This window comes from Clinocottus analis, unplaced genomic scaffold, assembly GCF_023055335.1.
Source record: "Clinocottus analis isolate CAN_PGR_092001 unplaced genomic scaffold, fCliAna1.0.p SCAF_19, whole genome shotgun sequence".
NCBI lineage: Eukaryota > Metazoa > Chordata > Actinopteri > Perciformes > Cottidae > Clinocottus > Clinocottus analis.
The window spans coordinates 2,847,499-2,868,357 of record NW_027175920.1 but is presented as its reverse complement, the minus strand read 5'-3'; the positions used below and the strand labels follow the sequence as shown (position 1 = coordinate 2,868,357).

Here is a 20,859-nt window from a genome sequence, read left to right as displayed (position 1 = left end):
ACCAGCCTCCTCTGCTCCTCTGCCGTGTAATTACACTATTGTGCCTGGATCGGGGGTTTTATCAGATTAGCGGCTAAATGACTATCTGATCATTAATCCGTATGGGGCGGCCCCAAGGGCCAAATTAAATTTGGCTCTTTCAGCATCTCCCAGCCAACTGTAAGCAGAGAGCAGTCATGGGATTTGGCTCTGTGTTTGTCCATGCAGTTAGAGACGGTTTGTTCTGCAGGGGACTTTAGGTGTGTGTGTGTGTGTGTGTGTGTGTGTGTTGGTGTGTGTGTGTGTGTGTGTGTGTGTGTGTGGGTGTCGTGTCCGTTTATTGGGGCAATCCTCTCAGCTTAAACTGTTTTTCTTTGAGTCCCGGGAGAATGCATAATGAATTTGTGACTAAGTCCTGCCTCAGTGATGAAATAAGATATTAATGAAATCAGTTTTTTTATTTAACTGCCAGTGGGGGTTTTATTAGTTAGGGTGGAACATCACTTCGAGATGCACAAATTGTTTGAAATTCTTCCTGTGAAATTGTTCCTTTAGGTCTGCTTGGTTGATTCAAGGTTAAACAGTTTCTGGCTACCTATTGATTTAATTACAGATGATCTTCTCTTTAATCCCTCAGGGTATTTACAGTTGTTTCAATGGAATGGAGGATCACGGGCGTTCGTCTGGCTTCGCCAAACCGGACCTGACCTCCAACTACGCTCAAGCAAACATGCTGAAGATGCTTCGCACTGCCAAGGACCTGGTCTCCACCGCCAACGTCGAGACCTCTCTGGACAACGCCACCAAGACCATAGAGCACTTAAGTCGTCACGGCGGCAGCTTGCCTGTTCGCATACCGCATGTCGCAACCGAGGCCGTGCCGGGAGGATTTGCTTATATTACCGAGAATCACTGCTCCCTGAGCTCGCCTCTGACCGCTGTTTCCTCTCTGAAGCAGCAGAGGGGCGTTAGCAGGCCGACTCCACTGCGCTACACGCTCCCGACTCGCTCTACTTCATGTCTGTATGACCGGCCACTTCCTGTGTCCAGCCTCAGCAGCCCCCATCTGGCCGTGGGCGAGCCACTCCCTCACCAGCACCCTCACCACTATCAGACGACGGGGAGACTGTACATAGACACCCATCCTCACTCGCCCTACATACCCTACACGGATCTCCAACTACCTGACATCTACGCGTCTCATTCGGCCTCCTCGCCTCAAAACCAGCATGTCCAAGGCTTCTCCAGACGGAAAAGGAGGTCCAAGAGTTTCCAGTGTGAGGATGGGGATATAGAGAGGAGAACACACAGGGACCAGGAAAAGAATGACAAAAGTCCCGTCTATCTGAGTGAGCTCAAAGCCAACCACCTCCAAGAGAACCACATCTCCGCCCCCAACGTTAACAGCCTCTACTCAGGGGAGGGGAAGTGTCCTCGGGTAGAGAACTACAGCTCCTGGCCCCCAGAGGATATGATGCTGAGAGGAAGACGCAGGCACCGCCGCCCTTCCTTCCTCAAAGCGACTTGGGGCAGCGAGCAAATGCGCCAGGAGGGCGAATCCCAGTCGTCCCTCTCCAGCCAATCGCCTACCACCCTGCCAGACCTGTTCCCATGCATTCTTACACCAAACACACCTGCAAAGGCCTACAACCCTGCACAACTTCGAAACAACCTGTGCCTCCCTAGGAACCAGGCCTACCTCCACATAAGGGAGGACCAGAGGAGGCCCAACGGGCGCAAGGGCCCAAAGCTGCGCTACTCCCATTCCGCCCACCTACCCACGTACGGGGAAGCAGTGCGGCATGGGACTGGGTTAGGGCGGGGGATGGTACGTAGAGCCACCAGCTTGCTCAGCAGACAGTATGCCCACTACCTGAACTCGTACCCTGGACTACCCCTCTACCACGGCCCCCTAGACCTGCAGCACCACAGCCAGGCCTCCGGCAGCCACCGCAGCCCCAGCCCAGTGTGCCAGCTGCTGGCTTGTGGTGGCGGGAGATGTGGTAGCCAGCGGGCTCTGCTCTACCAGGACAGTGTGTACGGGGCCTACGGGGTCTATCAGGGTTCCCAGACTGGATCGGAGGCGCTGGCAGGTCAGGGTGCAGGGGGCCAGCCCGCCGGGAGCCTTTGCGTACTTCGTCCCTGGCGGCGGGTGTCCAGTCTGGAGTCTGAGGTTTGATGGGAGTTCAAAAGGACCAAAAACAATGGATATTGTGGAGTTACAGACGTGAAGACTCTTAACAAGGACTACTGTGGAGGAGAGGGAAGTGGTTAGATTCATGTAAGAGGGAGAGAAGTTATAACTTGAATTAAGTGTTGATTTTCTATGTGACCTTGTATGGTAAAGAATAGCAATTTGGGTCTGCAAATTTTACATATGTTTAGGACTTTTTTGATGTATTCTAGAGTAAAATATGAAGACTGCACTGTTACAATTTTATCCTCGAGAAAGGGGTGGGAAGCTGGCGTCAGCAGGTTTTACTCCCTTGCTACTTTCCTACGACGCTTGTGTGTTTTCTGTGCTTTAATGTGCACTAAGATTTACAACAGTCCACGGTGTTGGCGCATGGTTAAACTATAACCAGTTTTCATGCTGTGTGTGTGTTGTGTATATTTTATTGTGAATGGTTAGGATTCAGTCTTGGGTATCGTCGAGTAGATGAACTGTTTACAGCTGGGGAGAAATCGCAGAGGAATAAGGGATTGTCTCTTTAAATAAAGCCACCAAATACAAGCAGCCACTGTAGCAAGATTTGCGAAGACGTACATTTGAAGAGTTTAATTCCAAAAGAAGACGTTCAATATTAAAACAGTTGGACTCCGGACGCAGCAGAGCAGCAGTTTTCTAGAATGAAATAATAATTTTGAGACATCTGTTTAATGCATTTCAGGTAACGTCTTTGAATATTTATAGTGTTTTGGAGCTAAACCCTTCAAGTCGTCATTTAGTGATTAGTGAGAGGAAGCAGAGACTTTGTGAAAGCAGTCCATATGAACACAATCTGCAAGATGATGAAAGTATTGGGACAGCACTGAGCAGCACTAGGTGTCTTAAACATGGATTTTTCTTCCTCACTGGGTCTCAGTACGAGGCTGCAGTACAGCACAACATCACACAGGGCCTCACAATAAGTCAATTCTGCATCTTAATACTATATTGATATAAAGAAAATGTGTTATTTGAGGATGGTTAATGTCATATTCATGTATTATACATATGATAGAAATTTATAGTCACTCTTTGCATTTTCTAATCTCACTTATAGCACATTTTTCTTTTTGTAAAGCTGTTGCCGATTTACTTAAATATTTGTTCTTACTGTATTAACTCTATCAGTTGGCCTATATTAAGATTTTCATCACTTTCTCATTTCCACTCTTTTATATTCCCTCATCGTCTCTGTTCTCCCCATCCCCTTTAACTCCTAAACGATCAAATTTAAATGAGGTAATTGAAAGATATTCTATTATCTATATGACTTTGCTCCCTCACCCTGTATTTAATCACTTAGATCAATTAAAGGGCCTTTTGGATGAACGTGCATGTGTGCCTCTTCTTTGTAGAGCCTCTCTTTTTTTTTTCTTCTTTTTTTTGGTCTATGCCTACTTTGGAGAAAGAAGTTGTATTTCAATGGAAAAGTGTTACAAGGAGTCGCAACATTTAGTAAATTACATGTATTTACTTACTAGAAAATTGGTACCGCTATCAACTTTGTGTGCTAATTGTGAAGCTACAGCCAACTCATTAGCTGGGTAGCTTAGCTTAGCATAACAATCACATATTTACTGGTTATCCGACACCTTTTAAAACTAAACACAAGGTATTTTTCTCTTCAGGTTGCCGTCAAAATGGCCGACCGTGACACAATTGCTGACAAATAGGGACGTCTGGTCGCCTCATCTTTTAAGTTTGAAACGAATGTGGGAGAAAGAGTTTGTCGAAAATAAAAATAAACAGGAGGCGACTGAACTGGCGACGATGTCATTCTCTTAACTTCAAACGCACCGTCACACATCTGAACCTTGAACATGTTTTCAGTGGAGTTCAGCGAACCCGACGGCGAAGCGGTTCGCGACCCGTCTCAAAAAAACCTGCGTCAGCGCTCGACGCCCCGAAGCAAGTTTAGGGAAAGATAAGCTACTCTATTTCAAGGTGACCTGATGCCACGGCAATTACTCTCTCTCTCCCGCTCCATGCTGTTGTCATGACGAGATAAGACTCCATTCAGGAGGCCGGATGAGTAATGACGGAGAGTCCAAACATTGAACGCTTTGATTTTTCCATTACTCTCTGCTTTGTTACTGGAGCATTGCCTCAGATTGGACCATAATATTGATTTAATCCTCCGCTCTGCCACTGATCCCATATTTTTGGAGTTCAAGGTAATTGGACTTCTTTTCATCCCTGAAGAGCAGGAAGGGGCTCAGCGTGCCGCCGTAATTAAGACATGCTTGTTGGCCCAACATAAAGCCTGGATTTACACGTCAAGTACAGGTGGAACTTGCTTTTTGTATCTGAGTATCTGCGTATGGATGGAGGAAAGAAATGTGTAAGAAGAAGGAGCTTTCTCCGTCCCCTTTACAAAGCATTTTTATGAAGTTAAATGGGTCATCATTGTGGATTCAGCATCTTCTGCTTTTGGCTAGACATTCACACTGCGAGGCTGAGTGCTCGGAGGTCTTGTGAATATCTGTTTTTCTTCGTTTTTGTCTCTGTACATTATTTTGTAAATATGGCCGAAATCTGATTTTCCTGAACTGACTCACATGCACAAAAAAACAACAATAAATGCAACACAAAACAGCACACTGTCATACACTGAGTCAGCGTTTACACGTTCATTTTTAAGTTAATGTGCAGTGGCAGCCAGATTGTAACCGCCACGAAGAAGGAAGAACTTGAGAAAGAAACTTGAAAAAATAACTTTTTATTCTAGGTTTGTGCAGGTACGATAAACCCAAAACATAAAACTAAAGATCCAACAAAGACTGCACCAAACTACAAACTAATCGAGCAATTGGGATGAAGTGCAGGTGGAGAGATGGGCCGGGAAGCTCAGGTGAGGGGAGGTGATTAGACGGCTGGACAGGCAGGGAGCTGATTGGCCGGGAGGCGGGAGAGACTAACGAGGCTGATTCAGAACAGGTGTGTAAATGTGCGTGTGTGGGGAAGAGTCTTTAACGCACATATGAAGTATTTCCTTGCTACTAAATATTGACACATAGCTGTAGTCTGAAGCATTATCAAATGTTGACACTGGAGATTGGAGGCATTTCACATGTTCAATATAAATGTAAATAAAGTTGAGCGTATTCACGCTGCTGCAGAAGAGGAAGTCATTCATTTAAACCGCCATTAGACAGTAAACACTCCGCAATACGAGGGCAGCTGTGTCACATTGAACTGTTCTACGTCTGTGCAACTGTCAGTGTCAACTCCATGCACATTTCTTATGCTAAGTGTTCAGTTACAATTGCCATGTGTTGTTTTTTTTAGCCATTCTGGCAGCAGCCATCACTTTGGTGAATACTAAAATATCTTAACAATGCCATTAAAGTTGGTGTACTGACATTTATGATCCTCAGAAGATGAATGTTAAATACTTAAATCCCCTGACGTTTCTTCTTGCACTACCATGAGGCTGATATTTTATGGTTTTGAGTGAAATTCATCAACAGCTGTTTGATAAATTGCTTTGAAATTTCATACAGATTAGATGTCCTCCTTATGATGAATTGTGATCCACGCTGAAGCCAAAACATATGAATCTGTCACACGCTTTAGTTTGTAAACTAATGACATTACCTACTTTATGTTTGGTGCTAAATAAGAAACCTTGTAGTATTTTTTGTAAATAAACCAGCCGATAACTCGAGTTTCATCATCTCAATAGCCTCATTATATTATATCAGTGTTTTCCTTGAGTGCTTTAATATCAAACACAGTGATTTACTACATGCCTGGACAGACTGTGTGTGTGTGTGTGTGTGTGTGTGTGTGTGTGTGTGTGTGTGTGTGTGTGTGTGTGTGTGTGTGTGTGTGTGTGTGTGTTTCATTGGAATTGATGGAGGGCCCGTCTTGTCAAAAGATGAAAGATGTAAGTCGAGAATATGAAAACATCAATGGAGCACCTGGGACACACACACACACACACACACACACACACACTGATACATATAGCAGCAGGACTCTGTGTTTATACACACACATAAACAAGAACACATTGAAATCATTTTCCTCAAACACACATCCTTAAAACAAAATCACTTAGCTGGAATACGGCATCTAAAATTCAGACAAAGATGAAAGAGGAGGGAAGCAAAAGCAGAGAGCTGAAGATCAATTAGGTACCCAATCAGCATTTAATATTCATGTCAGGGGGACATAGGAGTCTATAAGGGACACCCTCGAAGCGAAAGCATTATTCATTTATTCACTTACGACACACGTCACTTTATAATTTGCCATCAGGGATATCCCACTCTTTTATCTCCCGTTTGAATTTGCTCTTTTTTGAATGAGATTCATGTAAAAAAAAAAAAAAGTGAAACTAAACCTGCAGGTCCAAATGCTTTTTGAGCACACAGATGCTGTTATGAGCGACGCGCATTTAAGCCACAAGCCGCAACCTTGACCAGAGAGTCACCACAGGGCCGAGGTCCAGGCTCCTCACACCTCCCGCCTGCGAATAAATTGCCTCGCATATCGCGGCAACGGCTCCAGATGCTCTGAGTCACCTTGAGACAAAAGGCTCGCCCGCCCTTCCCCTCATTGGCAGGAGGGAGGGAGGAAGGAGAGAGAAGAGGAGATAAGAAGACGGAAATGTGGGGAGAAATCAAGAGGGGGCGGGGGAAGAGAAATATTTGGGACAATGATGGTGGAGGAGGAGGAAACTAGAGATGGTGTAGATGTCTGAGAATTGTCAGAGGGGGAGAGATAGGATACGTTACAAGAGGGGAGGAGGGGAGGAGATGAGGTGGCTTTGAGAGGAGATGGAGCGAATAAGGGGAAGTGGAGGGGAAGATAGGAGAGTGAAGGGGGGAAATAAGCAGAATAAAGGGAAGATATTAGGTCAGCTGATATGAGACCTGGTATGAAGTGAACATAGAAGGATGAACAAAAAAGGATTATAAAAAAAAGCAGAACAATATTGGGGGAATGAACCCCCATGAGATCCAGCGCGTCTTCATTTCCTGCCTGAAAATGTGCAATTTATTTACAATGATAGCCTTATTGAAGGGAGACACACACACACCAAACAAACATCATTACTATTTCACTGACATACATGCAGAAACCTGACGTGAACGACTGGCGCTGCGGTTGTTTTGCCTTCCGCCATCACATTAACTAAATCATCAAAGCATTACAGCACTCAGAGTGTGACAGCTGTCTGTGCATACGAGGACAATTTTTTATTGTGCTACAGTACGCAATTAAACTTTGCATTTGAGAGTCTGCCGTGCATGTTTCTGAGTGTGTGTGTGTGTGTGTGTGTGTGCATGTGTGTGCAGAAACTCCTCTTCATACGGAGACGAGACGATTGGATCTGCCAGCCAGCAGGAACGTTAATTACTTCAGCAATCTTCAGGCTCACTTCCCACAATCGCTCCCATCTCTGGGAAGGGAATGAGCTCGGCCGTTCAGGAAAGGCCCCGGATCCAGACCGAGCCTCCGATTCGCATCTGTTTCCAGGGCGGAAAGGGAATGAAGTGCACGCGGAACAATACAGACGCAGTCCGGAGCATGTTCGTTGTGTTAGTAGTTCTTCTCCTTAATTTTAAAATGGTCCCTTTCCTCTTTCCTTGATGTAAATCGTCACTTCTGGGCGTAACTCTGGTTGTCAGGGAATTTTAAACAGTGACTTCATGAGACAGATTGCATCTTAATTAACAAATCAGGGACTTATTTTTTGGGGTGGGAATTACGCAAATACATGTTCTGTTCTTCTCTTTCACATCATTATTCATGTTTAAATAAACAAGGCTGGAAGTCACATTTATACATTACTAAAATGCAACAGGAAATCAGCTTTTGCAGAAAAGTAATGCTGGAATTGTATTTTTTTCAATCAACATAGCAAGGAAACAGTTTTAATAGATGTATTAATTAGCAAACATTGATTCTGCATATCTCTTCACATGGATACGCCACCTTTTAAGGTTTATAACAAGCTTTAGGGAAAGACAATGGAACAATTGTATCTGTCCTCGGTTGTCACAATGATAAATAAGGTTTGTGGTGGAAAAGAAGAAACAAACAGCACTTTTACCTAAACATTCATTCAAAATAACACATGTTCATGAGATCTTTGGCATGCCATGTTCATCACCTTTAGTTGAAACTCTAATTGTCTGGCATATAACTCTCACCATACGACGCTGAATTATGCTTTTTGAAACTATTTTGTTCAAATCAAACAAACAAGATAGACGCTTTTCTAAGCAGCTCGAAATGTAGCGCTCCCTTCACTCCACAATGTTTCTCTCCACGACGTAATCGTGGAAACAAATTACTGGTAACAACACGTTACTTCTCGGCGGCAGGGTTGCGGCTCATGTGGTCTTTTCCTCAGCCTCATATGGATCAGTCGGATGTTTCCTCCTTTTACAAACTGTCACCGATTTCCATTAGACCAGCGGCTCCAACCCTGAGACGCACCAGTCTCTCGATGAGTTTTTTTTGGGGGGGAGAGGGTAATTTCGGTGTGGCACAGCCACGTCCGGATTCAACAACAACAACAACAACAACAACAACAACAAGTCCTCTCTGCTCGCCCGAAAGAAAGAAATCAACTCTTTTGGCGGCTCTTGATTTCCGCCTGGAAAAGAAACAGTAGGTCATCAGATGAACGACGTGTTTCATGTGATTATCGGGTGTCGCGCCGCCGCCGCCGCCCTGTGAACGACACTATGAAGCACACGATGTCGCTTCTCCTCTTGTCCTTCCAAGGTGACGGCTTCCTGTGGGGGTTTTGGCAACGATTACTTCAGCAAATTAACAAAAAACCCCACGACCAGCCGCCTGACGGCACAGCCAGACAACCCGGACACACACACACACACATATGCCACATCGTCACAAAGTGTGAACAGACATCCTCCAATGTGCCAACAAGACACACACACACACACACGCACACACACTGGAGGCTACAGAAGCCAAAACCATAGCCGTCTAATTAACCAGGCCCACCCTCCTGACCCGGTAGCCGAGAGCAACTTATTATCAGCCAGAACTTTAACCCTCTCCGAGTCTTTGAGCTCTGCTGAAATGAGGTTCATCCCTCTGCTATCCTCGAGGAGGGAGAAAGATATTGGTTAGGATGTTATTATTGGAGACTCGTGGTTATAAAAGTTGTTGACCCTTTTTTTTTTAACGCATCAGTGAGAGCTGGATTCTCTGTTGGAGACGTCTTTTTGCTTGAAACAGTTTTTCTCTGGCTTCAACCTTCATGTTGGATCTCATCCTGGTGAACTGTGAACTGAACTGAATGATGGTTCGTACTGAAGATTATTAAAATAGATAAAGACGAGGTGTCTCCATGTTTCAACTGGTGACGTATTTTCTCCCCTTTTTTAATTTTTTTTTTACGTATTTCAATTATATTTCTAATTGTGGAATAAAATCCATAAAAATGGATGAACGGGTCCAACAAACACAGAATTAAGACCACTGTTCATGTCTTGTGTGTAAGTTATGAATGTATTGATGCTCTGAATGTCTTATAGAGAACCTTTGAACAAAGTGGAATAAAAGAAACCACAATAAAACACTAACCTTGTTGGTAACATCGTGACTTTCCTGACACATGATGACGAACAAAAACACCGGACTTTGCTGTAAAGAATGGTGAGACACAGCACGAGAGTAAAGGACAACACAAAACACACACATGATGCATCCTGAGTCCATTTTCAGTCTGCACCCCTGAGGAAATCAGCGAGGAAGAAGCAACTATTAGGAAAAGATGGTTCCGACCCAGTGGGTCCAGAGACGCAGCGACCTCCATCAGAATATCGTCTGTCAGCTCACACACTCTCTCACACACACACACACACACTTTCTCTCACTCATCCGTATTCTTGATAGACGTTGTTTTTATTATCAGTCAATAAATGGCAGAGGACAAGTGTGTTGTTGTGTTGTAGGTGAAACACACAGGATTCAGACTCATGTCCTCCATTCATTCACTGTAAAACACAACGTAGTCTCCACCTGGACAAAAGCACCGCAGACCAGATCCACTCTTCACGTTTCTTTACCTTTCACAATAAAAGCCCGTGCGCAGCATCACTGTGAACCAGAGGGAACTCACATTCGCTAAGAGCCTTCTGCTGAAAGGAAGCTAAATAAAACATCTCCCAGTGGCTCTCAGTTCACCTCAGACAGGCCGCCAGACGCTGTGAGACAATACTTCCCCAGTCCTCTGCCTCAGATAATCTGTTCAACACTTTCACTGAAAGTGTAACGGCGGAAAATTCTCTTTGCCGGCATAATGCGAAACATTTGCAGACGAGTATTTTACTTTTCCATTTTGTTTCTTTGTCACCACCTCGGTGAGAAACTCTTCTTCCTGTTGTTGTGGGTGTGAGGTCATCACAAACGTCCGATTTGTGAGCAATTTGGCTCTAGAGGACAGAATGAATGTATTTTTTTTAAGGAAATGAACTTTTGTTGTACTAAGTACAGTGTCTGTAATAAAGGGACTTTACATGTAACTCAAAAATAATGTATTTTGTATTAAGAATGTTTCTATTTTGAGACTGATTTCCACTTTCTCAAACATTTTGTCTCTTTTTTTACCTTTCCTGATAGGAGGAAAGAGCTATCACTACATGAGAGCTGATAAGTACAGCTAGGTCATACACTTACACAATATTGTGTGTGTGCGTGTGTGTGTGTGTGTGTGTGAGAGTGTGCGTGCGTGTGTGTGTGTGAGAGTGAGATCAGAGCCAAGCAGATGTTTGTGGACAAGCTGCGCTATAAGAGAGACGATAAGATGGGTCCACCTTATCTGATGCAGCACAAACCACCTCTGACAACAATGATAGAGTTTTTTACCCGTGTGTGGTTGTGTGTGTGTGTGTGTGTGTGTGTGTGTGTGTGTGTGTGTGTGTGTGTGTGTGTGTGTGTGTGTGTGTGTGCGCGTGTGTGTGCTTGTGTGTGAGGCAGAGAAGATATCTCTGCTTTCAGAGACAAGACCAATTTCTTCCGAGTGAGTTTCAGGCGTGTGATGCTCGTGGAACATCTCTCTCTTCACTGAATCAGGTCAACTTGAGACGACTTCAACCCACGCCGGGGAAATACGAAGAAAAAAAAAACCTTTTACATGTGAAAACAATCGTTAAACTTCTGTCCTGTCCCATGTTTTACTGCACAACCAAATCCATAGTTTATCTTTTTCTTCTGTCAGAGAACAGAACAAGTAGAATCAGTCATTTGACTGGCGGCTCATGAACGGTGACTGTGATTTGTAACATGAGATAATTCAATAATCATAATAACTGTGGACGCTGAAGCACAGCATGGCATCCAAATAAAAATCCAAGGGCCTTCATTGACGGCGTTCATTTCAGTCTTACTGTGGAAGAAAATCTATGTTTTCAGTTGCAGCCAGCACAGTGTGGACAGTCCCTAAGGTGCTTTATTCCATTTGTACTGTAACATAAATAACATTTACTGATGTGAGGAATCTTGTAGTGAACTGTGATTACATGTGAGTCACTGGAAGAGACATCCACGAGGTGATTTAGTGTCTTTGTCCCTTCTGGTTAGGCTTTAATCCTTCTCTCTTTCTTTTAGCTCGCGTGTCTCCACCTGCTCTCGCTGGCTTGCTTCGTTTCCACCGAGCTCGTTCATTTACAGACGAGGAAACATCGCACCTTCTGATCAGCCTCGCCGAGCCGGCGGCCGGCGAGCCGAGGATGTGAAGCCGAACCTGTCGGCGCTCCGGGAGAGAGAGATCACCATCAGACGGAGATCAAACCAGACTCTCTGAGTTGGAGGAAAGGAGAGGAGAGAAAGGAGGAGAGAAAAGGAAAGGAGAGGAGATGGGAGGAAAGGAGATGATATTAGGGTTGGGAAGGAGATGAAAGGAAAGGAAAGGAAAGGAGAGATAATAAGGGAATATGAGGTAAGAGATGAAGGGAGGGGAAGATATGGGAGGAGAGGAGAAAAATGAGGAGGTGGGAGGAAAGTAGAGGGTAGGGAATGAGATGAGAGGAAAGGAAAGGAGAGAAAATAAGAGAAGAGAGGAAGTGAGGATAGAGGAGGAAAGGAGAGGAGAAAACAGAAAGAAGAGAGGAGGGGAGAGGAAGAAAAACAGGGGAAGCAGAGATGAGGAAGAGGAGGCAAGGGGGGGAGAAAGGAAAGGTGTCGAGGAAGAGATGAATGAGGAAAGAAGGTAACAGACTAGGGTAGAAGGAGAAGAAAAGAGGAGACATTATAGGAAAGAAACCATAATAAGGGAATATAAGAAGAGAGAGGAAGAAAATAGGAGAGCAAAAGGAAGGAAAGGAGAGGAAAATAAAGGAGAAAAGAGAATAAGAGTAAACAGAAACAAGTAAAGGAGATACAAGAAAGCAAAGGATGGAGAAGGAGAGGAAAGCGGAAAGGGGAAGTGAAGATGAACAGAGACAAGAAAGCAAAGAGATAGAAAGGAAAGCAAAGGAATGAAGGAAAAGAAGACGGGGGGAGAAAAGGAAAGAAAAAAGAAAGAAAGAAAAAAAAGGGAGATGTACTGTTGGTCATTTCTCACAGGTGAGCATGCACTCTGGTATCACTAGTGTGTGTGTGTGTGTGTGTGTGTGTGTGTGTACAGGGACTCTGTCTGCACTGTCCAATCAGCCACGCTTCATTACTTTCTTTGTGTGCTTTTGAATCTGTTTATGCCTGAATTAGCGGCGGCAGTGATCCGTGATGCGCGTGGCGCCGCCTCGGCCCGGCGCAGCCGAGACGGGACTCCATTCATCTTTTACCTGTCCGCTGTCACCTCACGCCATCGACCGCTAACCTGATACAACAGCACGGCGATAAGAGGGGACAGAGACAGAGACGACATGACAGCAGAGAGAGAGAGAGAGAGAGAGAGAGAGAGAGAGAAGAAGAAAGAAGGAGGATGCAAACAGAGAAGAGGAGACAGGAGAGGCCTTGAAATGGGTCAGACGAGGCAACGAGAGAATAGAAACAAGAAAGAGAGGAGAACAACTGAGGGAACGATGCTTTAAAATCAAAGCAGACACAGCGGCGGGCGGACGTGTAAAGCGCCAGCAGGATTCATCTGAAATATCTAACGGGCTCCTGTTCTCGTCTTGTTAAACAGCATCGGGTCGAAGATGGAAACCGCTGCTATCGATTAGCATCCAGCGAGCAGGCACTTCACATCATCACAAAGCCTGGCTGTTCCAGTTTGTTTGCTTATATATTCATGTATTCGCTGTGTGCCTGATGAGAGAGCCCTTCGCCTCGCTGCCTTTAAATGAAGCCTGATGTATTCATCTATTACAAACACTCACACAGCAAGGGAGTAATTGCAGCGCAGCATTTAATACTCTTTAATTCACCGTAATCACATTATGCACTGCCAGCATGTCTGGGTCTGTTTCAGGAGGCTTCTTCCTGTTTATCTTCTTTAACTTTCTTTACTTCTTTGCAAGAAATTGAGTGGAGACTGAAGCGAGAGTTTAGTTGGTGGAAACCAGAGACAGAGCTAAAAAAACCCTGTAAGTTATTTGACACGAAAGCGAATGTTGTTCCCTGTCTGCTGGATGTGTTGCAGTAAGTGTTTTTTTTTTTAGTTATTCTTTCTGATTCTGGCAGAAACATCTTCATCTACATATAAGGATGATAAAAGTGTAATTCATCCCGCCCTAACAGGTGCAACAAAGCTAACAAGGGACTCAGGAAGATGTCAATCAATTACAATCGATACGCCCGTACAGTCCTGAGACATTTATAGGTGACAAATGGTAGAATTCACTGTTATGAGCTAAAAACACATCGTGAGAAGGTTAACGTTGTAAGACTAAAACAAGGACGACTCCCAGACCGGACAACTCCGTAGTTGCAAGCTGTCAATCACTAGGTAGCCACGCCCTAAAGCATACTGGTCTATTCTTCTTTAAATGTGTCCAATACAACTAAATGAACGTCATGCTAAATTGAAAAGTACTTGAAACTAGCAATTAAGATCAACACAATGTAAACTGAATTCATACATTGAGTGAAAAGTAATTTTCTCATAGACGTCTATGCAATCAGACTTATTTTTATGCTCATGAGAAAGAATGCAAGGCTTCACTTTTCAAACCCCGGGCTTGAGTCATGTGATGCTGTGGTTCATCATACGATTTTCTATTCAGGGTCGTTGGAGGCGATCCCAGCTGACATGGGGTTCACTCTGGACAGGTGGACAATTTATCAGCGAGCACATGTAGAGACGGACATCCGTTCACACCTGCAGGCATTGTAGGGTCTCCAGTTAACCTGAGCTGTCTGTCTTTGGACTGTGGGAGGAAGACGGGGAACTCGGAGGGAACCCACGCTGCCACGGAGGAGAACGTGCAAACACAGAAGGACGGCCGGGGATCGGGGATCGAACCCTTTGTGGGCCAAAAACCTTTTACTTAAAATACAAAATACATTAATACTGATTTAAATGAGAAAGTGGTTGCACAGAAAAACATCTCAAAACCATAAAATGTACTTTAGTTTGGTTGCTACTGAAATTCTGGTATTAGTACTACTATCTATATGCCTGAAAAAAGTCATGTGCATGAAAAAAGTTTAATCACCCAAGTTTTAAAACATAAACGGCTCAGGCACAGATCAAAATGTTAAACCATCAGTGAAAAAGAAGTTAAATTCAAGTCCAATAATTATGACAGAATCGGTTAAATGGTGCCTCCGCACATACGGCGACGGGGAAGAGTGTGTTTTCTGTGAGCGCAGATGGGAGTATGGGAGGTACAAATGAATATCTCGGAGGTTTGTAGACTGTCAGTGTGACTTCCAAACCCACTTAAATGGCTTCACGCTCTACAGGCTTCCTCATCTCTTGTGCCCTGCAACCTCAGGAACAAAAAAAAAAAAAAAAAATGAGACTATGCATTCGCTGGAAAATGAAAGTCAAACTAAAACCTTCCCGTGGGATGTTTCCCATGATATACCTGGATGTTTCTGCTTGTGTGTGTGTGTGTGTGTGTGTCTGGGGTAATTTTAACCACTTGACTGGGGACAGCATGTCTAATTGCGGACAGAATTGGTGTCCCCATTTGATTTTTATTGCTTGGCATGACGTCTTAATTGTGAGGTTACGGGTAGTAATTGGGGTGAGGTTTAGGTTAAGAGAGAGAAGGAAGAGAAGTACACGCAATAAAAGTATGCTAAACCAAAATATATGTATGTGTGTGTTCTCCATGAGCTCATGTACTCTGTGTTTGAGTTTCTAACGATGACCAAGAAGGTTTTCTTTTAGGGGAAATCACTTTTTTTTATTGCTCTGTTTTTGACATAACTCCGGTTTCCTGCTTTGTCCAATATGATGTCCGATATGTGGCCGATCAGAAAATTGTAACGTAGCAAGGAAATTCTTTCTCAGAGTCTGGGAATCGTTTGTAGATACGCAACGCCCCGGGGAAGAGAGACAGACAGAATAGCCGATGCCTTGCATTAACCCGGCGGACCGGCGGTGAGTAATGGATGGAATGAAGCAAGAACTTGCAAAAAAAAGGAGCCTCTTGAAATTCTCAATAATTTGGGGGGGAGGCCATTGCAAATTTATAGCTTATATGTTTTGTGCTGGTGCGCCGTCGAGTGAGCCTTTCCAAAGCCAAATATAACTTTGTCTTTGAAGGAACATAGCGAGAGGTCAGGTCTGGAAGGTGAGGGTGTCTGTGTGTTTTTGGTCCCTTGCAGATTGTATTAAAGTATTATAAAACTGGTCAGAAATGTGACTGAATGTATAAAAGTGGTCAATAAAAAAGGACAATATCATTTAGACTTCATTCATTTATATGTTTACATTGTGAATCCTAAAAATAATCAATAGTGACAAGCTTATGTCGCATCACTTTTCGTAATATACGTACATAATTCAGTTCATCCACAAGTCTGTCATGAGATAACACACATTATCTAACTTTTACCGATTGATTATCTTCTGGTCTCTTTTTAACACTTCTTTATATCAACATGGTTTTTAAGATATGCTTTGACAAGGCCATGCAAGTCAATCCTTCCACAGATCTTCCTGCAATAAACGGAGATAAACATACCTGCATAATTCCCTCTAAAAATAATAAACCGTTTGAAGCTGTTTAACCCTCCGACAAACTCTCGCTTTAAACGCGCCGTCTCCTCCGCTGACAAAGCATAAAGTTCTTTTTTATTTTTTGGCTCTGAAAAGCGAACACTGAGGTGCGCGCGGCCCCTGACGAGCCGCCCGTCGAGCCAATCGGAAGGCTTGACGGCATCGCTCGAGTCGCCGCCCTTCGAGTCGCCTTTCACCTGTCGTGTCTCGTCTCTGATTGCAAAAATGAAAAGTCAAAGATGCGAGGAAAAAGGCCGTTCATTTAGTTCACTGTACGAGAAGTGTGTGTGAACCATAATGTCTCTCCTGCTTTCCAACCTTCCTCTCCTCGAGGCAGACCCACTCTAATAGCGCTCAGACTCCTCGCATCTGTCCAAAAGTGCATAGAGGTCTATAACAGCTTCTCTCTCTCTCTCTCTCTCTCTCTCTCTCTCTCTCTCTCTCTCTCTCTCTCTCTCTCTCTCTCTCTCTCTCTCTCCTCTTTTCACCCTTCAGGGCTCAAATGAGCAGAGCCGTAATGGGAACGTCACTCGTCCATCTCTCGCTCTCCTCATTCTGTTCGTCTTCTTTTTTTTTTCTTCCGCTTTGCTGCGAGGGAGACCGGCGAGCAAGAGGTTAATGAAGAGCCCACTGGCTGAATCAACCTGACGTGAACACAAAGACGACGTCCCGGGAACAATTTAGAAAACCTGCCTGACTGTGAATGAAGCCTCCAGATTATCCTCAAACCCACGTATTTACATGAATATGATATTGTTGGTATAATATGAAATGTCCTGCAGAAAGACAAATATCACCTCATGATCAGTTTGAATATCCTAAGACAGCTGATTTCTGAGCAAACACAGTCTTTAGTTATAATTTATGAGGATGAAAACTTGAAAGCAACTTTATTGGACTGGGAATCCCACTTGGAGACTGGTGTGGTGGTAATATATGTAGTACCAGTATCAGCCAAGGACTACTGGCATTTGCCTGCAAGTGTTGATCTTCCACCCTGATTGTTAACACAGTCACACTTTTCTTTGTGAAAGTATTGTTTCTGGCAATAATTCTGGCAGCAGCTGCAAGAAGTAAACTTATTTCTTCTCAAGAGTTCGTACCATGAGGTTTATTAATCGTTGGCATGAATTTGACATTGAAAAAGCCACTGTGCCGTGAGATATCGTCAGGTGTGCCGTGGGAAAATGTCCAGTGAGGAAAAGGGAGCAAGAGAGTAGATGTGTCCTTACAGGGCCAGTGAGGAAAGGAAGCAAGAGAGTAGAGAGTCGGAGGATTTGACCTTGCAGCCGATGCTACGTAGTCCTCGCACAGTTGTGTTGTCTGTGGAGCGTGTGGAGAATGAGAGAGATTAGGATGAACCAGATCATGTGCGTGCACAACTTTGTGTGTGTGTGTGTGTGTGTGTGTTTGTTTACGTACAGTGGTACGAGAGGATATGACAGGTCAGGTCGGTGCAGCGTGTGGAGAGTCGACCGACCTTGGAGGTTTTATTGAGTCAAACTTTTCCTTCCAGAGGGAGACATGAGGGATTGGAAAAGGTCAGGAACATTTTGATGAACTTAATCTGGTACGAATGGCATGTCATGTTTGTAGTCGCAGATGTAAGTGTGACCTTTGTGGTAGTATAAAGACATTATTATCATACATATCTATTCAATGAGTTTCGTGGTATAATTTACTAACATCCTCACCTTAATATATATACTTTTTTTTTCTTTTCCCAGGTTTTAGGTTTCGGGTTTATAAGACTTTCTACTTTGTATGCAAAACTGAATTCACTGTTTTGTTATTTTATCAATAATTTAGCAAGTAAAGTTATGTATTTTTAACTTTTTGACATATTTTTGTTCCCATAAAAAAAACTACCGAAACCAAAAATGCAATCAAGCGTCAAGGATTTGAGTACCACAATCAATAAAATACATTTAGAACCTTACACCTTTTACAAATGACAGAAAAAGCGGAGACGGTGTTTGAGCCGAGTGCAAACTGAGGCTCAAGCTTTAGCGTTTGGGAAAAAATCCACGAGAACACACAGTAGGGTGTTTGTCTCATGCGCAACAGAGGGTCAAACACATTTGTAATGTGTGGATGTGCTGCCACAGAGCAGCACTGCAGGGACAGCGGACATGTTTTGCAGGAACAGGAGCTGAGCGAGATCACAAGGCGATCACAGGCTGGCAAGTTGAGGAGCGAGTAAATGAGGAGCAGAGGGACTGGAAAAAAAACAAGAATATGTAAAAAAAAAAAAAAAAAAACATCCTCTGAAAAGTTCAGACTTCCTCTTTAGCACGTTGAGTGTTTGCACACATCTTCACCCGGCAGCCAGAGACAGCTGAGACGTGGCAGTCTGTCGCCAGCTGCTGGGTTTTCATATATTTGGCAGGTCTTCTTTTCTCCAGGCCAAAACGTACCTAATGCTGCCAAGCAGTCGACTCTGAGCCTGATCACACACACCAGCGACAAAAATGGATGTTTCTACTCGCGCTGTTGCCGAGAGGTGAGAGGAGTGGGCTGTAATGCTCCCACCAGCTCGGGCGGCATGAGGAGACCTCTGCAGTCGTGGAGACGCCCGCTGGGCTGCTGGGTAACAGTAGACGTGTAGCGCGGCTCCCGGGTGTGGCTGTGATACTGGAAATGTATGAAATGTGAAGGAGGAGCAGAGCTGGATCGCAGCGAGCGTGTCCTGAAACGCACCCAAAAGTCTAAACCCGGGGCCCTCGGGGGTTGCCTTGAGGGACGCTATAACTCCAAGCTGTGAGAAGCCATGAGATAATTAAATTCCAAAAGGGTTTCGGCCCAGGGGAACGCGATTGACCTCAGCGTGTGTCATGATGATTTGCATAGCAGATTAAAAGATGGGCCGCTCAACATTTAAAGAGTTCATCCTCTGGGGAGCAGACATTTGCTTTAGATGTGTGTGTGCGTGCGTGCATGTGTGTGTGTGTGTGTGTCATTGTGCTGTTAGAAAATTCAAACATTACAGGTTCTTTTACTGGGGGCCGCAAATAAACAAAAATTGCATCTTTCAGTCTAGTAAAAAGTTATTCTCCCTGCAGCAGTTTTTGACAGACACACAAAAACACATACAAATCAAACGCACAATGACTTAAGGGCTGTTTAATAACAGCTCTTCTCCTCACCAAGGTCACCCTTGGATGTGGGACGGTAGTCCATAAATTCCTGCCCTCACATTAACCTGCCTCCTTCCTCCCTCTCAAACACAAACTGACTGAGCCCAAAAGTGACCCAACACAGCACCAGAGGACACACACACACACACACACACACACACACACACCGGGTGGTACACGGTGCGTTCTCTCCATGCAGGCCGATGGAGTGTCAGTCCTGTTCGGTCGCTGTGAACAGGTGCAGCAGTCGACAGATGAGGAGGCCCGGCTCCCCTGACTTCTGAATAAAACACCCGTCTTCGTCTCAAACTTTCTCTCCGCCGTCACGCTCTCCCCCACCCGCAACTCTCAAAACAGCTGGCATGTTGCAGTCAGCAACTTTTAAACAAGGAAACCAGAATTCTCTCTGACTGAAGTCGCTCTACGAGGACTTTGTCTCCTATTTGTGCTTTTAATGAACTAATATCCGTTCAAATTCGGCAGGCTGACTTAAAAGTAATGATCATGAAGTCATGGTGCAGTGAGAACATGGTTTGATATATTACTATACTTCTAGGGACACAATTACTAACTTATATGTGCTTAGGAGGCAAATAATGTCATTAATTTCATGATTCATTAGAGAATTTGCAAATTCACAGATATCTTTTCAGTCTATTGTCAAGTAACTTCATATGATTATTGACTGTAAGGTATTTATTTATCGTAATCTAATCATAAAGTTACTTTGTGGCCTGCCCAGTGGGATATTAACATTTCCGACATCGCCTCATCATGGTTAGTGTCGTTTTTGTGTTTTAAGAAACACAAAAAAGCGGCCTGTAATGACTCAAAAGCACGTCCATCTTCTCTCACTGCAACATTTTAATGGCAATGTCCTAAATCTTTCCATAAAAAGGTAACAAATTAAATATACTGGGCACATTAATCAAACAAAGAGAAATGTCAAGTAACGGTTTCCGCGTGCGACACAAGTGTTAATCAACTGTCCTATTTCTGTTCTGTTTGCCACATCCATCATCTCCTCCTCCATCCCCGCCTCACCCCCTCTCTCTCTCTCTTCAAAGATAATTACAGTTATTTATTTTTTCTTGCTATCACACCGAGTAATCTTACATTTCATCAGGAGAGTCACTGCAGCGCTTTGAGCGATTGCTGCTCTCCGCTGCAATCAGACGGGTCGAAGGGAAAAACTCACATTGTTACGCCCGATTCCAAAAAAAAAGACCAAATCTCCGTAAATGTGCGAGTACTCTGACTCAGTTATTAGAGAAATGTAATATTCACCCCAAATATCAACATCTGTGACAAACAAGTGGAACATTTTTTTGCAGATCGTGGCACGGATTACGGCACAGATTTTGACAGGCTACAGGTCAGATTATGTCCGCAGATTATGGGACGCATTAATTAGATTCCATTGTCAGACA

At 44.1% G+C, this 20,859-nt stretch overlaps 1 protein-coding gene across 1 annotated transcript in view; it reads left to right on the top strand.

Moving 5' to 3' along the window:
* LOC137789469 (glutamate receptor ionotropic, NMDA 2C-like) overlaps nt 1-3,605 on the top strand; it is a 45,202-nt gene extending 41,597 nt beyond the window's left edge. The window contains exon 17 of the mRNA XM_068583096.1: nt 617-3,605. Within this exon, the coding sequence (XP_068439197.1) occupies nt 617-2,158 (1,542 nt within the window). The 3' untranslated portion in view covers nt 2,159-3,605. The remainder of the gene's footprint in view (nt 1-616) is intronic.
* The last annotated feature ends 17,254 nt before the right edge of the window (nt 3,606-20,859 follow it).